The 17,359-nt window shown below is 43.4% G+C and overlaps 1 protein-coding gene across 1 annotated transcript; it reads left to right on the top strand.

Moving 5' to 3' along the window:
- Positions 1 to 6,067: 6,067 nt before the first annotated feature.
- LOC129130913 (G protein-activated inward rectifier potassium channel 1-like) lies at positions 6,068 to 16,862 on the top strand. The gene is given in 4 exon segments (XM_054649603.2): positions 6,068 to 7,021; positions 13,182 to 13,398; positions 14,792 to 15,360; positions 15,362 to 16,862. Coding segments are annotated over 4 exon segments (1,467 nt in total). The 5' UTR covers positions 6,068 to 6,370; the 3' UTR covers positions 15,392 to 16,862.
- The last annotated feature ends 497 nt before the right edge of the window (positions 16,863 to 17,359 follow it).

The raw sequence follows: 17,359 nt of genomic DNA, 5'->3' as shown, positions 1-17,359 counted from the left end.
ATGTCAAATTTCAACCAAGAGGATTGTTTCTTTTTCTTACAGACAAATCTTCAATTTCAACCAAGAGGATTGTTTCTTTTTCTCACAGACAAATCCTCAACTCCAACCAAGAGGATTGTTTCTTTTTCTTAGACACAAATCCTCAACTCCAACCAAGAGGATTGTTACTTTTAGAGACAAATGTCCAACTCCAACCAAGAGGATTGTTTCTTTTTCTTAGACAAAATCCTCAACTCCAACCAAGAGGATTGTTTCTTTTTCTTACAGACAAATCTTCAATTTCAACCAAGAGGATTGTTTCTTTTTCTTAGAGACAAATGTCCAACCAAGAGGATTGTTTCTTTTTCTTAGACACAAATGTCCAACTCCAACCAAGAGGATTGTTTCCTTTTCTTACAGACAAATGTCCAACTCCAACCAAGCGGATTGTTTCTTTTTCTTACAGAAATCCTCAATTTCAACCAAGAGGATTGTTTCTTTTTCTCACAGACAAATGTCCAACTCCAACCAAGAGGATTGTTTCTTTTTCTTACAGACAAATCTTCAATTTCAACCAAGAGGATTGTTTCTTTTTCTTAGACACAAATCCTCAACTCCAACCAAGAGGATTGTTTCTTTTTCTTAGACACAAATCCTCAATTTTAACCAAGAGGATTGTTTCTTTTTCTTAGAGACAAATGTCCAACTCCAGCCAAGAGGATTGTTTCTTTTTTACAGACAAATCCTCAATTTCAACCAAGAGGATTGTTTCTTTTTCTTAGAGACAAATGTCCAACTCCAACCAAGAGGATTGTTTCTTTTTCTTAGAGACAAATGTCCAACTCCAACCAAGAGGATTGTTTCTTTTTTCTTAGACACAAATCTTCAACTCCAACCAAGAGGATTGTTTCTTTTTCTTAGACATAAATGTCCAACTCCAACCAACAGGATTGTTTCTTTTTCTTACAGAAAATCCTCAATTTCAACCAAGAGGATTGTTTCCTTTTCTTAGACACAAATCCTCAACTCCAACCAAGAGGATTGTTTCTTTTTCTTACAGACAAATCCTCAACTCCAACCAAGAGGATTGTTTCTTTTTCTTACAGACAAATCTTCAATTTCAACCAACAGGATTGTTTCTTCTTTCTGGGCTGTGGTTCACAGGCAGTCCTGCAATAAGCAAATATAATATCTAAGCTCGAGCATGCAAGAAAAATGTCAGGCATGTAAAAATAGCAATTTTTTTCTCATTTTCAGTTTAACCTGGATCAAGCAGAGTTCTGCAGCTAATCTGCTATGCAAGTAACAATGTAAAATCCTAGGTTATGTAATGAAATGTAGGTAAAATGAAAAATCCTGGGTTATATAATGAAATGTAAGTAAAATGAAACATCCTAGGTTATATAATAACCATATTGTATCTGGGATAAAGCTGAGGCTGAAGAGAGGATCTCCCAAGATAGGTGATTTTAACAGGTCTAAATAACTCTGAGAAAACAGAAGAGAAGGGATGTGTAAAAGAAGCACTGGGGAATATCCCATGCAGAAACAGAGCATGCAGGGAGATGCCACATCCCAAGAGGTTCTGGGGCTTTCTAACAGCTCATCTCAAAGAAATGTCCACATTCCTGAATTCTGATGGAAACCACACTACACTTACAGCTCCTCAGAGCTGGCAGGACTGCCAACCTTGGTCACAGGTACTAAGGATGTTATAAGAAATAAAACTACTCCCACCGCTCAGAAATGGCTTTAGATATCTCTCTTGCAGATTTCTCTTGTCACTCAGAGCAAATGACTCCATGTGGGAACTCAGCACATCGCTCCCCATGTCCAGAGTTACCGAGAGAACCCTTGGGGGTCCCGGAAATCCTGGAATGTTGCCAGGAGTGTTTGGTGGCTTGATTTTGATCCATCCACAGAAGTGACAGCAGTTTGAGGACTTGAGAATCACTTTGGAGTGAAGGGTGTAAAAGGGACACATTTATAGGGTGAAATATAAACTTTAAGGTTTTTGGTACAGGGGGGTTATGGAGACAAGATGGAGGGATCAGGGCGTGTCTCGTCCTTCTTTCTTCTTCTTGTCCTCCATCTCCTGTGGTGATGTTGGCACTTGGGGATTGGTTCATGGTGAAGGTGCACTTGCCAACATGGGTGAAAAGCATTGGAAAATAAAGGTAAATATCATGTAGGTAGATTTTAGTATAAAAAGACATGACTGCCCCGTGGGTGGGCAGAGTGCCCTTGGCTGCCTTGCAGATCAGAGCTCTGTTGGGCAGACAGAAAATTTTGTAGATAAGAAACAATGAACAATCTGAAGATGGAAAAGCTGAAGAGTCCAGACTCGTCCTTTGAAACATGTGCCACCCAAGAACCACCCTGCCTGTGTTGGGGCAGAGACAGACAGACAGACAGACAGACAGACAGACAGACCTGACAGCTCCAGAGCAATTTTTCTTTTTTTTTTTAATTTAAAAAAACCCCCAAAACTGAATCTATGCATATAATTGCCAGTCCTAGATGAAACATTGTGCTTCAGGGCACTTACAGTCTTGTTCATGCTTATAAAATTCATTGGAGTAGTATTTTCATAAAAATAAACTTCCATAACAGCACACACACTCCAACTCTTTGCTGAATACAAAAAAGGATGCTCCTTGTGTTTCTATTTGTAGAGAAGCCTCTGATATTTTGGTTGCATGGAACAAGTTTGATGCTTCCAATTCAAATTTTCTTGACTAGCTGCCTGAAAATGCCATAGTACTGCATGGCAAATTAGCATTTCCTTATTTAGAATTTTCTGGATTCCTGAGTTTCTCTACAGCACAGGGAAATACTCAGCTCAACAGTCACCTGTGTTTTACACCCTGTATTTTCTACCACTACAATTAATGAATCCACCTGGGCATCAAGACATAGCTGGAGTTCTCTAAATAAATTAACTGAGTGTTGAAATTTCACTCTAATCCATGGATTGTGCTCCACTGCATTTTATATACTATACCTTTATTTAAACACTCTTATTACCTATTGCTTAGAAGAAATAAACATTTCACTCACACACTTCATAAATTTATGGGTTGCTTTGGCTCCTTGATATGGCATCTCATTTGACACATATTTAAATCTTCTCAAATGATTAAGAAAGAACTTTAATTGCATCCTTCATCTTTGCAACAATGTGTGCTTCCTACAGTCAAACCTATTTAGCACCAAACCCCACGAAAAGCCAAGTTATTTTCCAGATTTTTAGTGGAAAAAAAACCCCACACAGGAACCTGAAAACACATTTCAGCATCTTAAAAACCTGCCAGCAAACTCAGGAGCATCAGAATTAGTCGAGTTAGGCACAGCAGTCAAAATGGAGGCTTCCCCTAGAGGCATCTTCCATGCTCTGTAAAAATCCCGTTACACAGAACTGCCTGAAATGAACACTCTAAAGAATGAAAAGCATTCCACACTCAGGGCTGGCTCTCAGAGGTATTAAAATCAGCCCCAGCATGTGATATTTTGCAAGATGGGTCTCAAAACCAGGAGTCTGTGCTCTCATCATTGTAGCATCAATAGGCTCAAATACACATTTCCTCTTTAAAAATACCTACCTAAACCTTAATTCATTTTTCTTGCCCAGCTGTTCCCAAGACTGAATGCCTGAAGCACCTTTCTTACCTAGAAAAAAGGGTTGTTAATATTTGGAAAGGGCTAAATAAACTCAACTGATGCTCGCCATAGGGTCAAAGCAGGAGATAAAACAGAAGCATAATATGGCCTGACATATCCCCATTAACTTATGGAATAAACCTATTGTGGTTCACAGCCTAACACAACGTAAAGCTTCTGTAATCCAGATTGTATCATTCAAAGCAGCAGCTGCTTTCAGAAAGCATTTTTAACAGTTTAACATTTTACATGGCTCTAGCGATTAGGTCAGAGGATACATCACTATGCTAAGCGGTGATAGCTGACGGCCACACAGGATTTCTCCTCCTGTCGAACCTGAGTGAAGCTGCTTCACGGGTACCTCCTCTAGCACTGAAAAAGGCACCACTCTGGTGCTGAACGAAGCACAGACAAAACCACACAACCCTGCTGGGCACCACCGGGCCGGACTCTTCCTCCGAGCCCCGCTCAGGGGCAGCCCCGGCCCAGCCGCGCTGGACGCTCCGGGCTCAGCCGGGCAAGCCCCGTGCGGTGTGGGGATGGGTGCCACGCCACCGGCAACCCCGGCAAGGGCTGTCCCGCCCCGGAGAGCTTTATGTGAGCTCCACCGAGCCGGCGGTGATACTTGCGGGCCCAGACCTCCTCACAGCCCCACCGCGTACGGAGCGAGGCTGCGCTCCGCACCGGACCGGACTGGAGAGAGACGGCCCTGCCGGAGCAGCTTCCCGAGCCGTGAGGCGAGCACGCTCCGGGTCCACATCCACCAGGGAGCCCTAACCCGGACCGAGCCCCCAGGCACACCCAGCACACACCCGCGGGCTCCCTCACGCCGGGCCGCGCCTCGAAGGCAGCACCGGAGCCCGGCCCGGAGCCCGGCCCGAAGCGCCGCAAAATGGCGCCGCCCCCGCCGCCTCAGCGGCCCCCGCGCCGCGCCCCGGGCCCGGCGCTGCCCCGGGCCGCCGTTACCTGCGGGAGCGGCCCGGGCTGGGCTCCTGCGGCGCTGGAGGCTGCCCCGGCCGGCCGCGGAGCTGCCCGCAGCCTGCTGCGCACCTCGCTCATGCGCCCTCGGAGCCGTTCTAAGCACGCCTCCCTCCTTCCCTCCCCCAAGCTGCCACGGCCTGGGGGGCGCCTGGATCGCCCCGGAGCGGCGGCTCGCAGCGAAATCGGGGCCTCAGCACCGTCAGGGTTAGCGGCTGCCAGCTCAGCTCCGGGGGTTCGCCCCAGAGCTGGCGGCTCCGGACGCCGCTGTCCCGGGGATGCTCCGGGCGCCGGGCGGACCCGAGCGCTGCCTCAGCCCGGCCTCCGGAGCTCCCTTGTTGAAGTCATCCTTGGGGACTGTCAGGAAAGTCCAAGACGCCAGAAGTTTATGTCCGAAAAGGAGACGGAGGAGTCCTTTGATTTATTCGAATAAAGGGAGAGAGTTCACTGGGGCGCACACCCGCGGAGTTTTCTCTCTCGGGGTTTCACAGGACTCAGGCTCCCTTTTATCCTCACTCCTGGCAGCGTGGTGCCCTGTTCCTTTCCCTATCGCTGAGGTACCAGGAAGGTGCAGGCGGTTCCCGAACCGCCTATCCCATATTCCCCCTTGAACCTGGCATTTTTCCCCAAAGTTTAGCCTTGTGCAGACCCTTGCCTATCTCAGGAGCCAAGCTGCCAGGCTGGTAACAAACCTGCTGCCCAAAGTCAGTAGAGACATTAAAACCCATTTCAAAGATGTTAACACCCATATCTTCATCCATTACATTATTTACAAAGACATCAGTAGTTAATTTAGTAGCTGGCACAGGGCTTTGTTTTGGAACCAGTATGAGAATAATGTTGATAACACACTGATGGTTTTGGTTGTTGCTAAGCAGTGCTTATCCTAAGCCAAGGACTTTTTTGTGTCTCATTCTCTGCCGTTGAGACAATGCACATAAAAGCTGAGTGGGAGAATCGCCACAACAGGTTATGGACTGGCCAAAGGATGTCCCACACCACAGAACATCACACTTATATATAAATTGCGGGAGTTACCTGAAAGGGGCACTGACAGGAGCTCAGGGACAGAGTCCACTATCAGTTGGCAGGTGGTATTATTGTATTGTGCATCAATTGGGTGTTTTTACCTTGGGTACGTGGGCTGACACCTCCCAGCGCTGGACCCGCCCTGAGCCCCGGCTCTCCCAGCCACGGTCTCCACAGCCCAGCCCGGTTCACCCCGCCCCGGCCCAATCCCCCCTCCCCATCCCGGCTCTCCCCGGCCCAGCCCCTCTCCCCCGGCCCATCCCCTCTCTCCACAGCCCAGCCCAGCCCCTCTCTCCACAGCCCGGCCCAGCCCGGTTTACGCGGCCCCGGCCCAGTCCCCCCTCCCCATCCCGCCTCTCCCAGCCCCAGCCCCTCTCTCCACAGCCCAGCCCAGCCCGGCTCTCCCCGCCCCATCCCAACCCCTCTCTCCCCGCCCCAGCCCGGCTCTCCCCACCCTAGCCCAGCCCGGCTCTCCCCGCCGGCTGCGCGGTCCTGCCGCCGTCTGCCCGCTCAGGCTGCGGCTGCTCCAGCCCTTCCCCTGCCCCGCTGGCGATCGGGCAGCGCTGGCAGCGCCGCTCCCTCTCCAGCTCCGGCTCCGCGGGCATCCCGGAGCTCCCCGAGGCCCAGGGGCTGGCGGCCGCAGCGCGCAGGCAGCGCGGTGCGCTCAGCCTCCCGCCCCGCCGCATCCCCGGCGTGCCCGCCGAGCCCCTGGGCAGCCGAGGGCATGGCAGCCGTGCGCAGGAAGTTTGGGGACGAGTACCAGGCCGTGGGCCTGGCTCGCTGCAGCGCCCGCCGGGAGCGGCAGCGCTTCGTGGACAAGAACGGGCGCTGCAACGTGCAGCACGGCAACCTGGGCGGCGAGAGCAGCCGCTACCTCTCCGACTTCTTCACCACGCTGGTGGACCTCAAGTGGCGCTGGAACCTGCTCATCTTCCTGCTGACCTACACGGTGGCCTGGCTGGTGATGGCCTCCATGTGGTGGGGCATCGCCTACCTGCGCGGGGACCTGCAGCAGGCGCACGGTGACTCGTACAGCCCGTGTGTGGCCAACGTGTACAACTTCCCCTCCGCCTTCCTCTTCTTCGTCGAGACCGAGGCCACCATCGGCTACGGGCACCGCTACATCACGGAGCGCTGCCCCGAGGGCATCGTGCTGTTCCTCTTCCAGTCGCTGCTGGGCTCCGTGGTGGACGCGTTCCTCATCGGCTGCATGTTCATCAAGATGTCGCAGCCCAAGAAGCGAGCCGAGACCCTCATGTTCAGCCGCGCCGCCGTCATCTCGCAGCGCGATGCCAAGCTCTGCCTCATGTTCCGTGTGGGCAACCTCCGCAACAGCCACATGGTGTCTGCCCAGATCCGCTGCAAGCTCATCAAGGTGAGGCGGTGGGCACGGGCACAGGTGGGCACAGAGGGCAGGAGCGTGGGGATTCTCCTGTGTGATGCCAGTGGGCAGCTCTGCCCTTGCCCGTGCTGTCCCTTGGCTGGGGCAGAGGGAAGGACTGTGGAAGATTTTCCCTGTTCGCAGCAGGAGCCATGAAAGAGCCAAGCAGGCGTAGGGGAAAACTGATCAGAGAGCCCCCAGTGGATTGTGAGGCTGGCAGAAAGTCGGGATGGATGTGTCAGGATGCAGGACAGCTCCAAGGAGGGGTACTAAGGCTGCTGCTTAGCAGATGAGGGCTGGGAATAAGGAATTGATTTGTGGTGGTATTAAACTGGGTAAAGATCAGCCTTGACCTCCTCTTCCTCTTGGGGGAACTTGGTGAGCTTTAACTTGCAGTCCCTTGTTCCAGCCAGTGACCTGACAGCATTTCAGAGGGATTCTAGAGATGCTCCTTTGATTGCCACCAGTATCTGTTTATTAATCATTTACAATGGCCTGTAGAATTCAGAATGGAAGAAAACTGGGATTCAAAGGAGATTATAAAAACAAACCAAAACCAAACCACAAAAAAACAAAAAAAAACCCCAACAAACCCAAACAAACAAACAAAAACAACAAACCCAAACAAACCAAAAATAAACAAACAAAAACCCCACCCAGACGAGTTTGGCAGTCATGAAAGTCCAGAAGATAAATTGGACTGGAGTAGAATGGAAGAAAACCACTGAAATTCTAAGCAATGTAGCATCTCACAGCAGCTATGACTTGTCAGGGGAGTATGCTTGGTGAGGAGCTCTGTCTGAAGCTCCTAAGCTGTCAGAAGCTGGATGCCAGTGATGAGATTAATTTCAGGATATCATATTTGAGTGTTATAAATGTTCTATCTGGTAATTCTCTCTGGCCTATTTAATAATCTGCATGAATAAGCATGAAGCAGTAGGTGTTGGGGCAGTGGTAAATATGAATAAGTCTTAAAGTGTTAAATATGAGTGGTAAATCTGTTCTGTGCTGAATGCTATCCTGAGCTGTGAATTTTTCTTGCTACATAAAACCACTTAAAATGGAGAATCTGCTAAGGTTTAAAAAGAAATCGTGTATATACATATATATATGTATATATATATATATATATGTGGGAACAAGCTGTCAGGAGTTACACTGGAGCAATTTTTGTAGGAATTGGAAAAGCCAGCTGAACCATGGTTTTTGTTGCTTTTATCCTCCAGAAATCTCCTTGAAAGTATTTAATTCTATCATTCAAAATGGAATGCAGGTCAAAGTGGAATAAAAGTGGGGTCACATTGTGTTTTTACAGAGAGGGAAACTCATTTCTTTTGAAATAAGACACCAAATATACAGCCTGATGTCCTTTCTGCTGACACTTCTATTGCTGCACAATGCTGATATGCAGGTGACTGAGGCAGAAAACTGAAGGACATTTGATAGACCTGCATGACCATTGTGTCTTAGGGTAGCTGTTTTGTTGGCCAGACCATGAGTCAGTGAGCAATTCTGGATTTTATTTAATTTTTTTTGTATGATCATCATGTTGTCTTCAAGTTGCTTTGTGACCTTTGACAAACACCAGCCATGAACAGAAGATTTAAAATGGAATGTGCAGTAGCTGCCCTCTCAGTCCTCATTGAGAGGTGTGGTATTGGTTCCCATGGCTTTCTGTAAATCCTTGTCACTGAACAGAGTAACAAGATCATATTATTCCATTATTCCATAGACTCTGTATTCCAGTAATATAAATCACCATTCTGGGAGCACCTGTTCTTCAGGCTGTACTTACTAACAGCTTTGAATCAGCTGAAAGCAAACAAAATTGTACCAGAAAGTTTGCAGATGGCAGGTGCCAGCCAGGCATTGGAAATAAGTAAGAAGACCCATTACACTGTGATTTCAATAAGCTGATAAGTAGGGCAGAAAGTGCAAAAAAAATTGGTTTTTAATATTACAGAATTGTTTAGGTTGGAAGGAACTTCAGGAAGTTTGTGGTCCAACCTTCTGCTGAAAGTATGGTGAGCTTGGAGATCAGACCAGGTTATTCTGGGCTTTTTCCAATATAGTTTTGGAAACCTGCACAGTCTTGCTGGGCAAGCTTTTCCACAGCTCAACTGTCCTCATGATGGAAATGTTTCAATCCAATCCAATCCAAAGTTCCCTTGTTTCAGCTCATGCCTGTTGTCTCTCGTTCCTGGTGCAAGGCCTGGTTCTGTCTTCTTGGTCACGTTCCTCTCATGTTCCTCATCCCTTTTGGGATGTTTGTTAGATCCTCCTCCACGCCTTCTCTGCTTTGGTGTGAGCAAGGCCAGCTCACACAGCTCATATTTACAACCAGACTAAAATGAAAAGTAGCAGTGATCCTAGGAGTTCTCCCTAGTGCAGCTCCAGGTGTAGGGTCACAACTGAAAAGCTCCACACAAATCTTCAACGAGGGTATCAGAGTAACAAGATCATATTATTCCATTATTCCATAGACTTTATATTCCAGCAATATAAAATATAATAACACTTCTTGCAAGCTGATGGTCTGAGTGTGGGGGAAGAGCAGTGAGCATGTACCAGTTTAGCATTTTCTAGATTTTTTTCTAGATATGTTTCTCTACAATATTAAGCTTGATGGTGCTCCATTTTTTGAGCCCCACTTTTTCTGCTCCAGTACTTAATTAGTCCACCTGGGTATCAAAACATAATTATGTGAGTTCTCTAGTGAGGGAACTGACAGAGGGTTAATAATAATAATAATAATAATAATAATAATAATAATAATAAAACTGCAGCATGTTCACTTAAAGGGAGATATGCATGTTTATGCATAAACAGGGTTTAGAAAAGCAAAGAGAATTAATAAGGGGTAGGAGTGAAGATTTGAAGAGCAGGATGTATTTGTTCAGACACTAAAACAGACTGAGTGGTGATGCAGTGCAAGTCTGCCTTGTAATAAAAACTGAGATCCAGTGGCAGAAAGTTAAAGACACAGGACTTTGTTTTAATTTTTAATTTTTTTTTCCTTAGCTGTGAAGCAATTAACCTTTAGAGTAATTCTTTGAGACGTTTAGACTGTCCATCTCTGACCACATTTAAATTGCAAGCTAGGGCATTTCTAATTAATTGTTCCCTTGTTCAACATGTATTAATCTGCAAAATTTACTTGTCTTTGTGTTATGTGGATGATCAAAATAAAGAGTCACAAGTGTTCCTTCTAGACTTATTCCTGACATTTCACAGCCCTCTGTCTTCTTGTTTTGTGATCCTTTGAGTAAAGCTGTAGATGTAAAACAAAGGTCACTGGCTAGGAGGCTGAACCTGTTGGGCCTATTAAGCTCTCTTCATTCAGGTTAACCTATTTTTATTCAACAAACAAGTTTAAAAATCCTCCATGCCCTGCATAAATCAATCCTGCATGTAAGATCCTGAATACCTCAAGCACAACCTTCTGCTTTCTCCCAGATCTGTTACCTCTCATCATCCTGGCTGGGTTTGTTCACTATTGAATGGGTTTGATTGAAGGTTCTTCCATAAAGAAAAATGGTGTGTAGATCAAACAGTTCTCAAGTCAGGCAACAGTTTGTGCAAAATGGCACATTTTTGCCTAGATAGATGCATTTGATGAAGATTTGGGACAATTTGAGATTTAGATGTTGGCTCGTCCTGGTTTGTTACCTTGGAGCAAAGATCATTGCTGGGCAATCAATTTGTGCACCCACTGCAAGAACAGCAGCCAGGCAGCCAAAGCAGGGTTGGACTGCAGCCTAGCTCTGCAGGAAAAGAGAAAAGATGGTTTTGCAGTAGGCTGATCCTACCTTGGCACAAAACAGACCCTCATGACTGCTATGGAAGTGTTGATCACTTTTATCTCCCAGGAAGTAAGATCACTTTTATCTCACAGTAAATCTCACAAAGAGATTTTTATCTCTTTGCCTTCCAGATCATAAATAATTTGTGAAAATGCTTTCACATGCAATCAGCTGATATTTTCTCTGTCTTCATCAGCAAAGGAGGAACTGAATCTTGTCCTCCTGTGGAGGAATGTGCCCTGGAGTGACTCAATTATCTTTTGTCTCCTTAAAAAAAGGGTAAAAGCTCAGAAGTTTCTTTCCTCAATGAGGTAAAAAGACACCTCATAGGACCTTGGGGACTTCACCTCAAACTTAAGGATGGCCAATTGGACAAAAAAGAGGCCAAAAGGTCCTGCCTGAGCAATTCACTAGAAAAATAAGAGAAAAATAAGAGAAAGAGAAATAAGAAAAATAAGAGAAAAATAAGAGAAAGAGAAATAAGAAAAATAAGAGAAAAATAAGAGAAAGAGAAAAAAGAAAAATAAGAGAACCAAGGCACCAATGGCTTATGGAGGGTGTTTTACCAGCAGCAAGAACCTCTTGCCCCTGCCTTGGTTTTTCTCTTGGTTTTTCTCTTTCTCTGTAAAGAGCTTTATTATTTAGCCTTTTAATAAAACTTTTCTGTTTCCAACACTGCAACAGAAGCCATCCTGCTGATTTTGTGCCATCTGAGGTGGCTGAGCTGTCTCAGGTGTGCTCCAAGAGCTCCTAAGAGCTGGCTCAGAGACCCCTGTATCACTCCTGTGCAGGGCAGAACTTTGTTTCTTAGATAGGAAGAACATTTCTTCCTCAGCAGCAAAACAAGCAGGTAGCAGGTGGATGAAATCATGGATTGTATTTAATAATGAGCTGTGCTCCAGCTGCTGCCTAGCTGGGTGTGTAATCTCCAGTAAATATCAGGCAGTTATAAAATCAGCATTTTTAAGGTACATGTGAAGAAGGGAGTCAATATGAAGATCAACTATTTGCTTGGGGATTTTCTTTAAAGACAGAAACTTTCTTAAAAGAACACTAGTCAGATCTGAGTCATGGAAAACTGCTCTCAGTGAACAATGTTTCCAAAATGCAGCACAATTAAAACTATCTATTTATTCATTTATGATAGTAGAACTTGTAATAATATTAGTAGAAATATAGATAGTATAGGTAAATATATATAGATATAGATAATAGAAATATATATAGATATATAAATATAGATAGTAGAAATATAATAATATTTATTTATTTATAATCAATAGTCATCTTCTTGAAGAGTTAAGTGCTTTTTGATCAGAAATAAACAGAAAAAGATTTTAAATAGGATTTATTTATCAGCTGTACAAGCTGCTCATTTTGGTGGGCAATTTCCACCAGAGACCTTCAAAGCAATCACACGAGGAGCTGCCTGGCCAAGTGATGTAATTTTTAGTTAGACTTTGAATACCAGGAAAATTTGGAGGGAACCCTATGGAGTAGAGGGAAGCTGCTATATCAGTATTTTTATTGGACCCATGAAATGATGGGGAGAAGAATGAGGCACTTTGTTTAATAAGAAGTTCATTATTAAGGTCAATATGCAGTGGGTGGTGCATGCAAGGGATGAGGGCATCATTGGTATAAATTCAGGTGATTTGTGAAAATGCCACTCACCAGATGTCCTGTACAATTCCTGTGGTGTTTACCTTTATCACAGTGCCAAGCAAAAGTTAGTACCATACAAAAATAAGAGAGCATTAATTCAAATAACAGAATAAAATGTGCCCAGCTTCAGATTTTTGTCTCATTAACAGGAACTTTTGCCACAGGGTATTCATGTTGAATATCCATTGCAAGGCATGTAGTGTGTGATACCTGACATTTTGGTCAAAAATAAATATATATTTAAAAATATATATTAAATTATATAAAAAGAAATATATATTAAATACATAAGCAGTATTATACTATATTATTGTATTAAATATATTTATATATTATATATGTAAATATATTTTATATGATAATATAATATAGTATAATAATATTAAATATTTTAATATGGAAAATATATATATATATATATATATATGTGTGGATATATATTTTAATATATATGTCACAGTAGAGTTTGTAGGTGGTGATGAGATCCACTGGCATAATAAGAAAAGTCAAACTTTGTCTTGCATAGCAGCCTCCCTGTATTTAGCATTATTTCATCTCCGTGATGAAGCCCCCAGACCCACCACATGTAGCTGATAATGTCATGCAAGAGGCAGGTTTCCACTTTATTTCATTGATTTTATGCTTTGCCTCACCCAGTGATTACTGAATCATCTTTTTCTCTTTAGTCCAGACAGACACCAGAGGGGGAATTCCTGCCGCTGGACCAGTGTGAGCTGGATGTTGGATTTGGAACTGGGGCTGACCAGCTGTTTTTGGTTTCCCCTTTAACCATCTGCCATGAAATTAATTCAGAGAGCCCCTTCTTCTGCCTCTCACAAAGATCCCTGAGGAGTGAGCAATTTGAAATCGTTGTCATCCTGGAAGGAATCGTTGAGACCACCGGTAAGACTTGGGATAATCTGCACGCTCTGATTTTCAATCTTTGTTTTCAGTGCTGATATTTTTAGCAAGGCAGCTGTTGGTGCTGCATGCTCCAGCATATCCTGCCATATGCTGCAGAGCTGCAGTGGCTCCCACCAGGAATAGAGACCTCCCTTCTCCACAGGGCTTGGCTTAGAATAAAATATAATATAATATATATTATAATAAATTTTATATATAAAATGATATAATAATAATTATGTTATTTTATCTATATAAAATTATATATAGCATTATATTAAATATAAGATAATAAATATTATATTATACTATAATAATTACAATTATAATATTATAGTTGTATATTGTATTTGTATATTATGTATATACAAATAGAATATACAATGTAATACACTGTATACATATGTAATATGTACATACGTATATGTAATATACAGATACATATGTAATATGTAATTGTATGTTACAATGTAATATATAATATATTAAAATAAATATTATATTATAATAAATTTTATATTAAAATGATATAATAATTCTATTAGTTATATAAAATATTATATCAAATATAATATAATTATTATATTATATTATATTATATTATATTATATTATATTATATTAAGCATACAGACAGAAGGCTGCAAAGAATGATAATGAAAACTCATGACTGACTCCTGAGTCTGACACAGCTGGACCTTGATTGGTCATTAATTAAAAATAATTCACATGTTGGATCAACAATCTCCAGACCACATTCCAAAGCAGCAAAACAGGGAGAAGCAATCAGATAATTATTGTTTGCATTCTTCTCTGAGGCTTCTCAGCTTCCCAGGAGAAGAAATCCTGGTGAAGGGATTTTTCCAGAAAATATGACAGTGACAACCTAGTTTGCACTGACTTGAATTCAGAGTAAGAAATCCACTTTCACAGCACAAATACAGTTCTGATAGTCACAGAGATTGTAGGCATGTGTGGTTATTGACAAATATGAGAAGAGTTTTGTTTCTTTTTTAAATTTGGGTATGGTGTTGTCTAGATGACAGCTGATTTTGTGGCCTTTTGTTTTGAGGAAAAGGGAATCTTTGGGATGACCTAATTGCTTCCAATACTCAACATGGTGAAGAAAATGAATTCTGTCCCAGCTGAAACCAGCACACAAGCTAATACTGTTTTAATTTTACATTTTGCCATGGCTTGGTTGCAAGTCTGCATAAAAATTTATTCAGTCAGTGACTGTAAGAAGATTGTCTAGGAGCAACTGCCCCATTTTATAACCTGTAAAATCCTTGCCTTGCTGGCTGAAATTCATTTTCATCTGTCAGCCTCCTGTATTTTTGGTTCCCTGTGTCAGTCTGCTTGCTCACATTGAATGCTCTTGTCCTTTTGCACAGGAATGACGTGCCAGGCCAGGACCTCGTACACAGAAGATGAAGTGCTGTGGGGTCACAGGTTCCTGCCAGTCATGTCTCTGGAAGATGGCTTTTTCCGTGTGGATTATTCTCAGTTTCATGCCACTTTTGAAGTCCCCACTCCTCCTTACAGTGTCAAAGAGCAAGAAGAAAACCTGTCCCAGTCGTCTCTCTTGAACAGTCCTTTTGAGAAGAAAAGCAGAAGAGAGCAGGTTTGTCCTCCTGACTGTGCTGATGTTGCAGGAGAGAAGAACAAGCTCCCTGCTAAACTCCAGAAGATCAGCTCGAGGAAGGAGGGCCTTCCACCAAGAGCCCTGAGAGTGAGTTCCTGTAACACACAGAAGAATTTCAGTACTGGAGATCTCTTGGAAATTGAAGAAATGAGTCCCATGTCTGATGGTGAAGACAGCGATCACAGGATGCAGCTGAAAGCCTTAAAAATAAATGCCAAGGCTCTGACTCAGTCCACCAGCAAGCTCGAGTTACAGAAGGATTTTCCAGGTATGGGCACTCTAGAGGTGAAATTGGAAGATAATTTCCCTGCCAAACTTTGAAAAAATGAACTCTGATCGCTTCTTTTAAGAGCTGAAGGAACAGAAGTTGTTGCTGATAAACTGCATTTGAGACTGCTGCCCTGGAAGAGTTGGTTCACAGTAAAGTCACAACTTGGCTTTGCTGCTTTCAGGAAGAATGAATGATCCTTTTTGTATAATTGTTCTGTACAGGTCCAGTTTAGGTAGCATAACAGGACTTTGAGGGGCAGTATGGTTCTCCTGTCATGCCAAAGAGATTCCTGCCCTGATGATGATGCTTATCAGCATGCTCATTGCAAATCCACCCTGGCTGCCATGTTTGCAGATGCTTTTTCACAAAGCAAGGATCAGATCCTCGGTCACAGATGGAAGCAAGAAGGGTGTGAGAGCAGCTGGACCCTGGTTTTGTGCAGCTCAGGTCCTGGACTGCTCCTGATGGGCAGAAGAGCAGAACACAAGAGGAATGTGTGGCACTGCTCAGCCCCAGTCCAGCTGTCTCTTTGGAAAGAGGCTTTCCTGCTCCATCCTTCTTCCCCATGACTGTGGCACCCTCCCTCTGTGCTCCCAGTGTCTCATCCATGGTCAGTCAGGTGAGGAAGGAGTGTGCAATAACCATTTGGGTCATTTGACCCACAGGAGCTCTCCTAAACATGAGGATCTTTATCCTGTCCAAAATTCCACCTCAGCATTTGATTTGGTGGATCACGTGCTGAATTTTAATGGCCATATCACCACTCACTGTGAAGGAAACTTGAGATCAGTAGCTCAGCTTCTTGGCATGTTTTATGCTGCAATTAAATGACATTTCAGTTTGGGAGCCATTGTAAGTAAATAAATAAAAGCAAAGTGCTAAATAATGCTCAGTCATTACACATCTCAGAGTTTTACTAATGAATGGTAGTCTTTGGTGTTGCTAATTTTCATTTTGTTACATCTGCCTTCTCCATTTATATATGATTCTCAGTAATTTTGCAGATTTGGTATTTATTGCTATTCAGCTCAATCCACCTCTGTCTGTGAGAGAGGCTTTTTCTTTCCTGGTTGGTGGTAATTACAAACAAACTCTGCTGTTTGTAGACAGTGTTCAGAGGCTCAGCATCCAGGGTGTTCATCACCAGAGCACTCTCCAATAGAAGGATCAATTCTGCTCTTGTTACATGGACAAAATTCAGTCAAATTTAATTAAAAGGGGTGGCAGTGGCCATGTTGTTTGGCAATGAGTTCCTTGATGGTAAAATGATGTATCCAAGCTAGGAATAGCTTGGCTTGCAGAACTCACTGTTTCTTGCTTTTGATCTGTCTACAGTGTGAAACTGGAAAATGCTGTTTTATGCAGGGATAGGATGTGCTGCTTGTTGTTGTTTATCTGTTCTCAACATGAATTTCAACAATATATATATGTGCTAAAATCTGTATTTTCATTTATCAACTGTATTTGTATGGAGTACTTAGATGACAGCATGAAGTCCTAAATGATGATGACTCAAAATGAGTATAAAATAAAATTACATTCCACCTCAGGTCTCTGGTGTTCTTTACTCAAATGTGCATGTGTGTGTTGGCAGCAGAGCAGCTCCAGGGGATGGGGCCCCATCCTTGGGCACGCTCCCCTCTGCTGTGGGGCAGAGTCATAGTATTAATTAATTGTTAATGAGCCATGATGCAAATTATCCATGAGTTATCCAACTTAGAGGCCATTTTTTTTTTTACATTGCCACTTACAAAATAATTAAACCTTCTCATTTCTATACACACTGACACATAAAATTAACTTACAGAAAAAGGTAATTGGACCCCAGAACACTTCACCATAGGAGAATGGGTGAGTATAGATCCATACAGAAAAAATAAACAGAACCTAAAATGTTGAATTAACACATTGTAGGCAGGTGCTCTTTACAGAGTAATGCTCATTACAACCTCATCCTACTAACACAGAATGACAAAAGCACTACTGCAACAAAAAATTAAAAAAATAAATCACAAAACCCCAAAGCAAACAGAAAACCACACAGGC

Source organism: Agelaius phoeniceus, chromosome 26 (assembly GCF_051311805.1).
Source record: "Agelaius phoeniceus isolate bAgePho1 chromosome 26, bAgePho1.hap1, whole genome shotgun sequence".
NCBI lineage: Eukaryota > Metazoa > Chordata > Aves > Passeriformes > Icteridae > Agelaius > Agelaius phoeniceus.
Note: the sequence above shows the minus strand (reverse complement) of the source record. Positions and strands in the feature narration are given on the sequence as shown.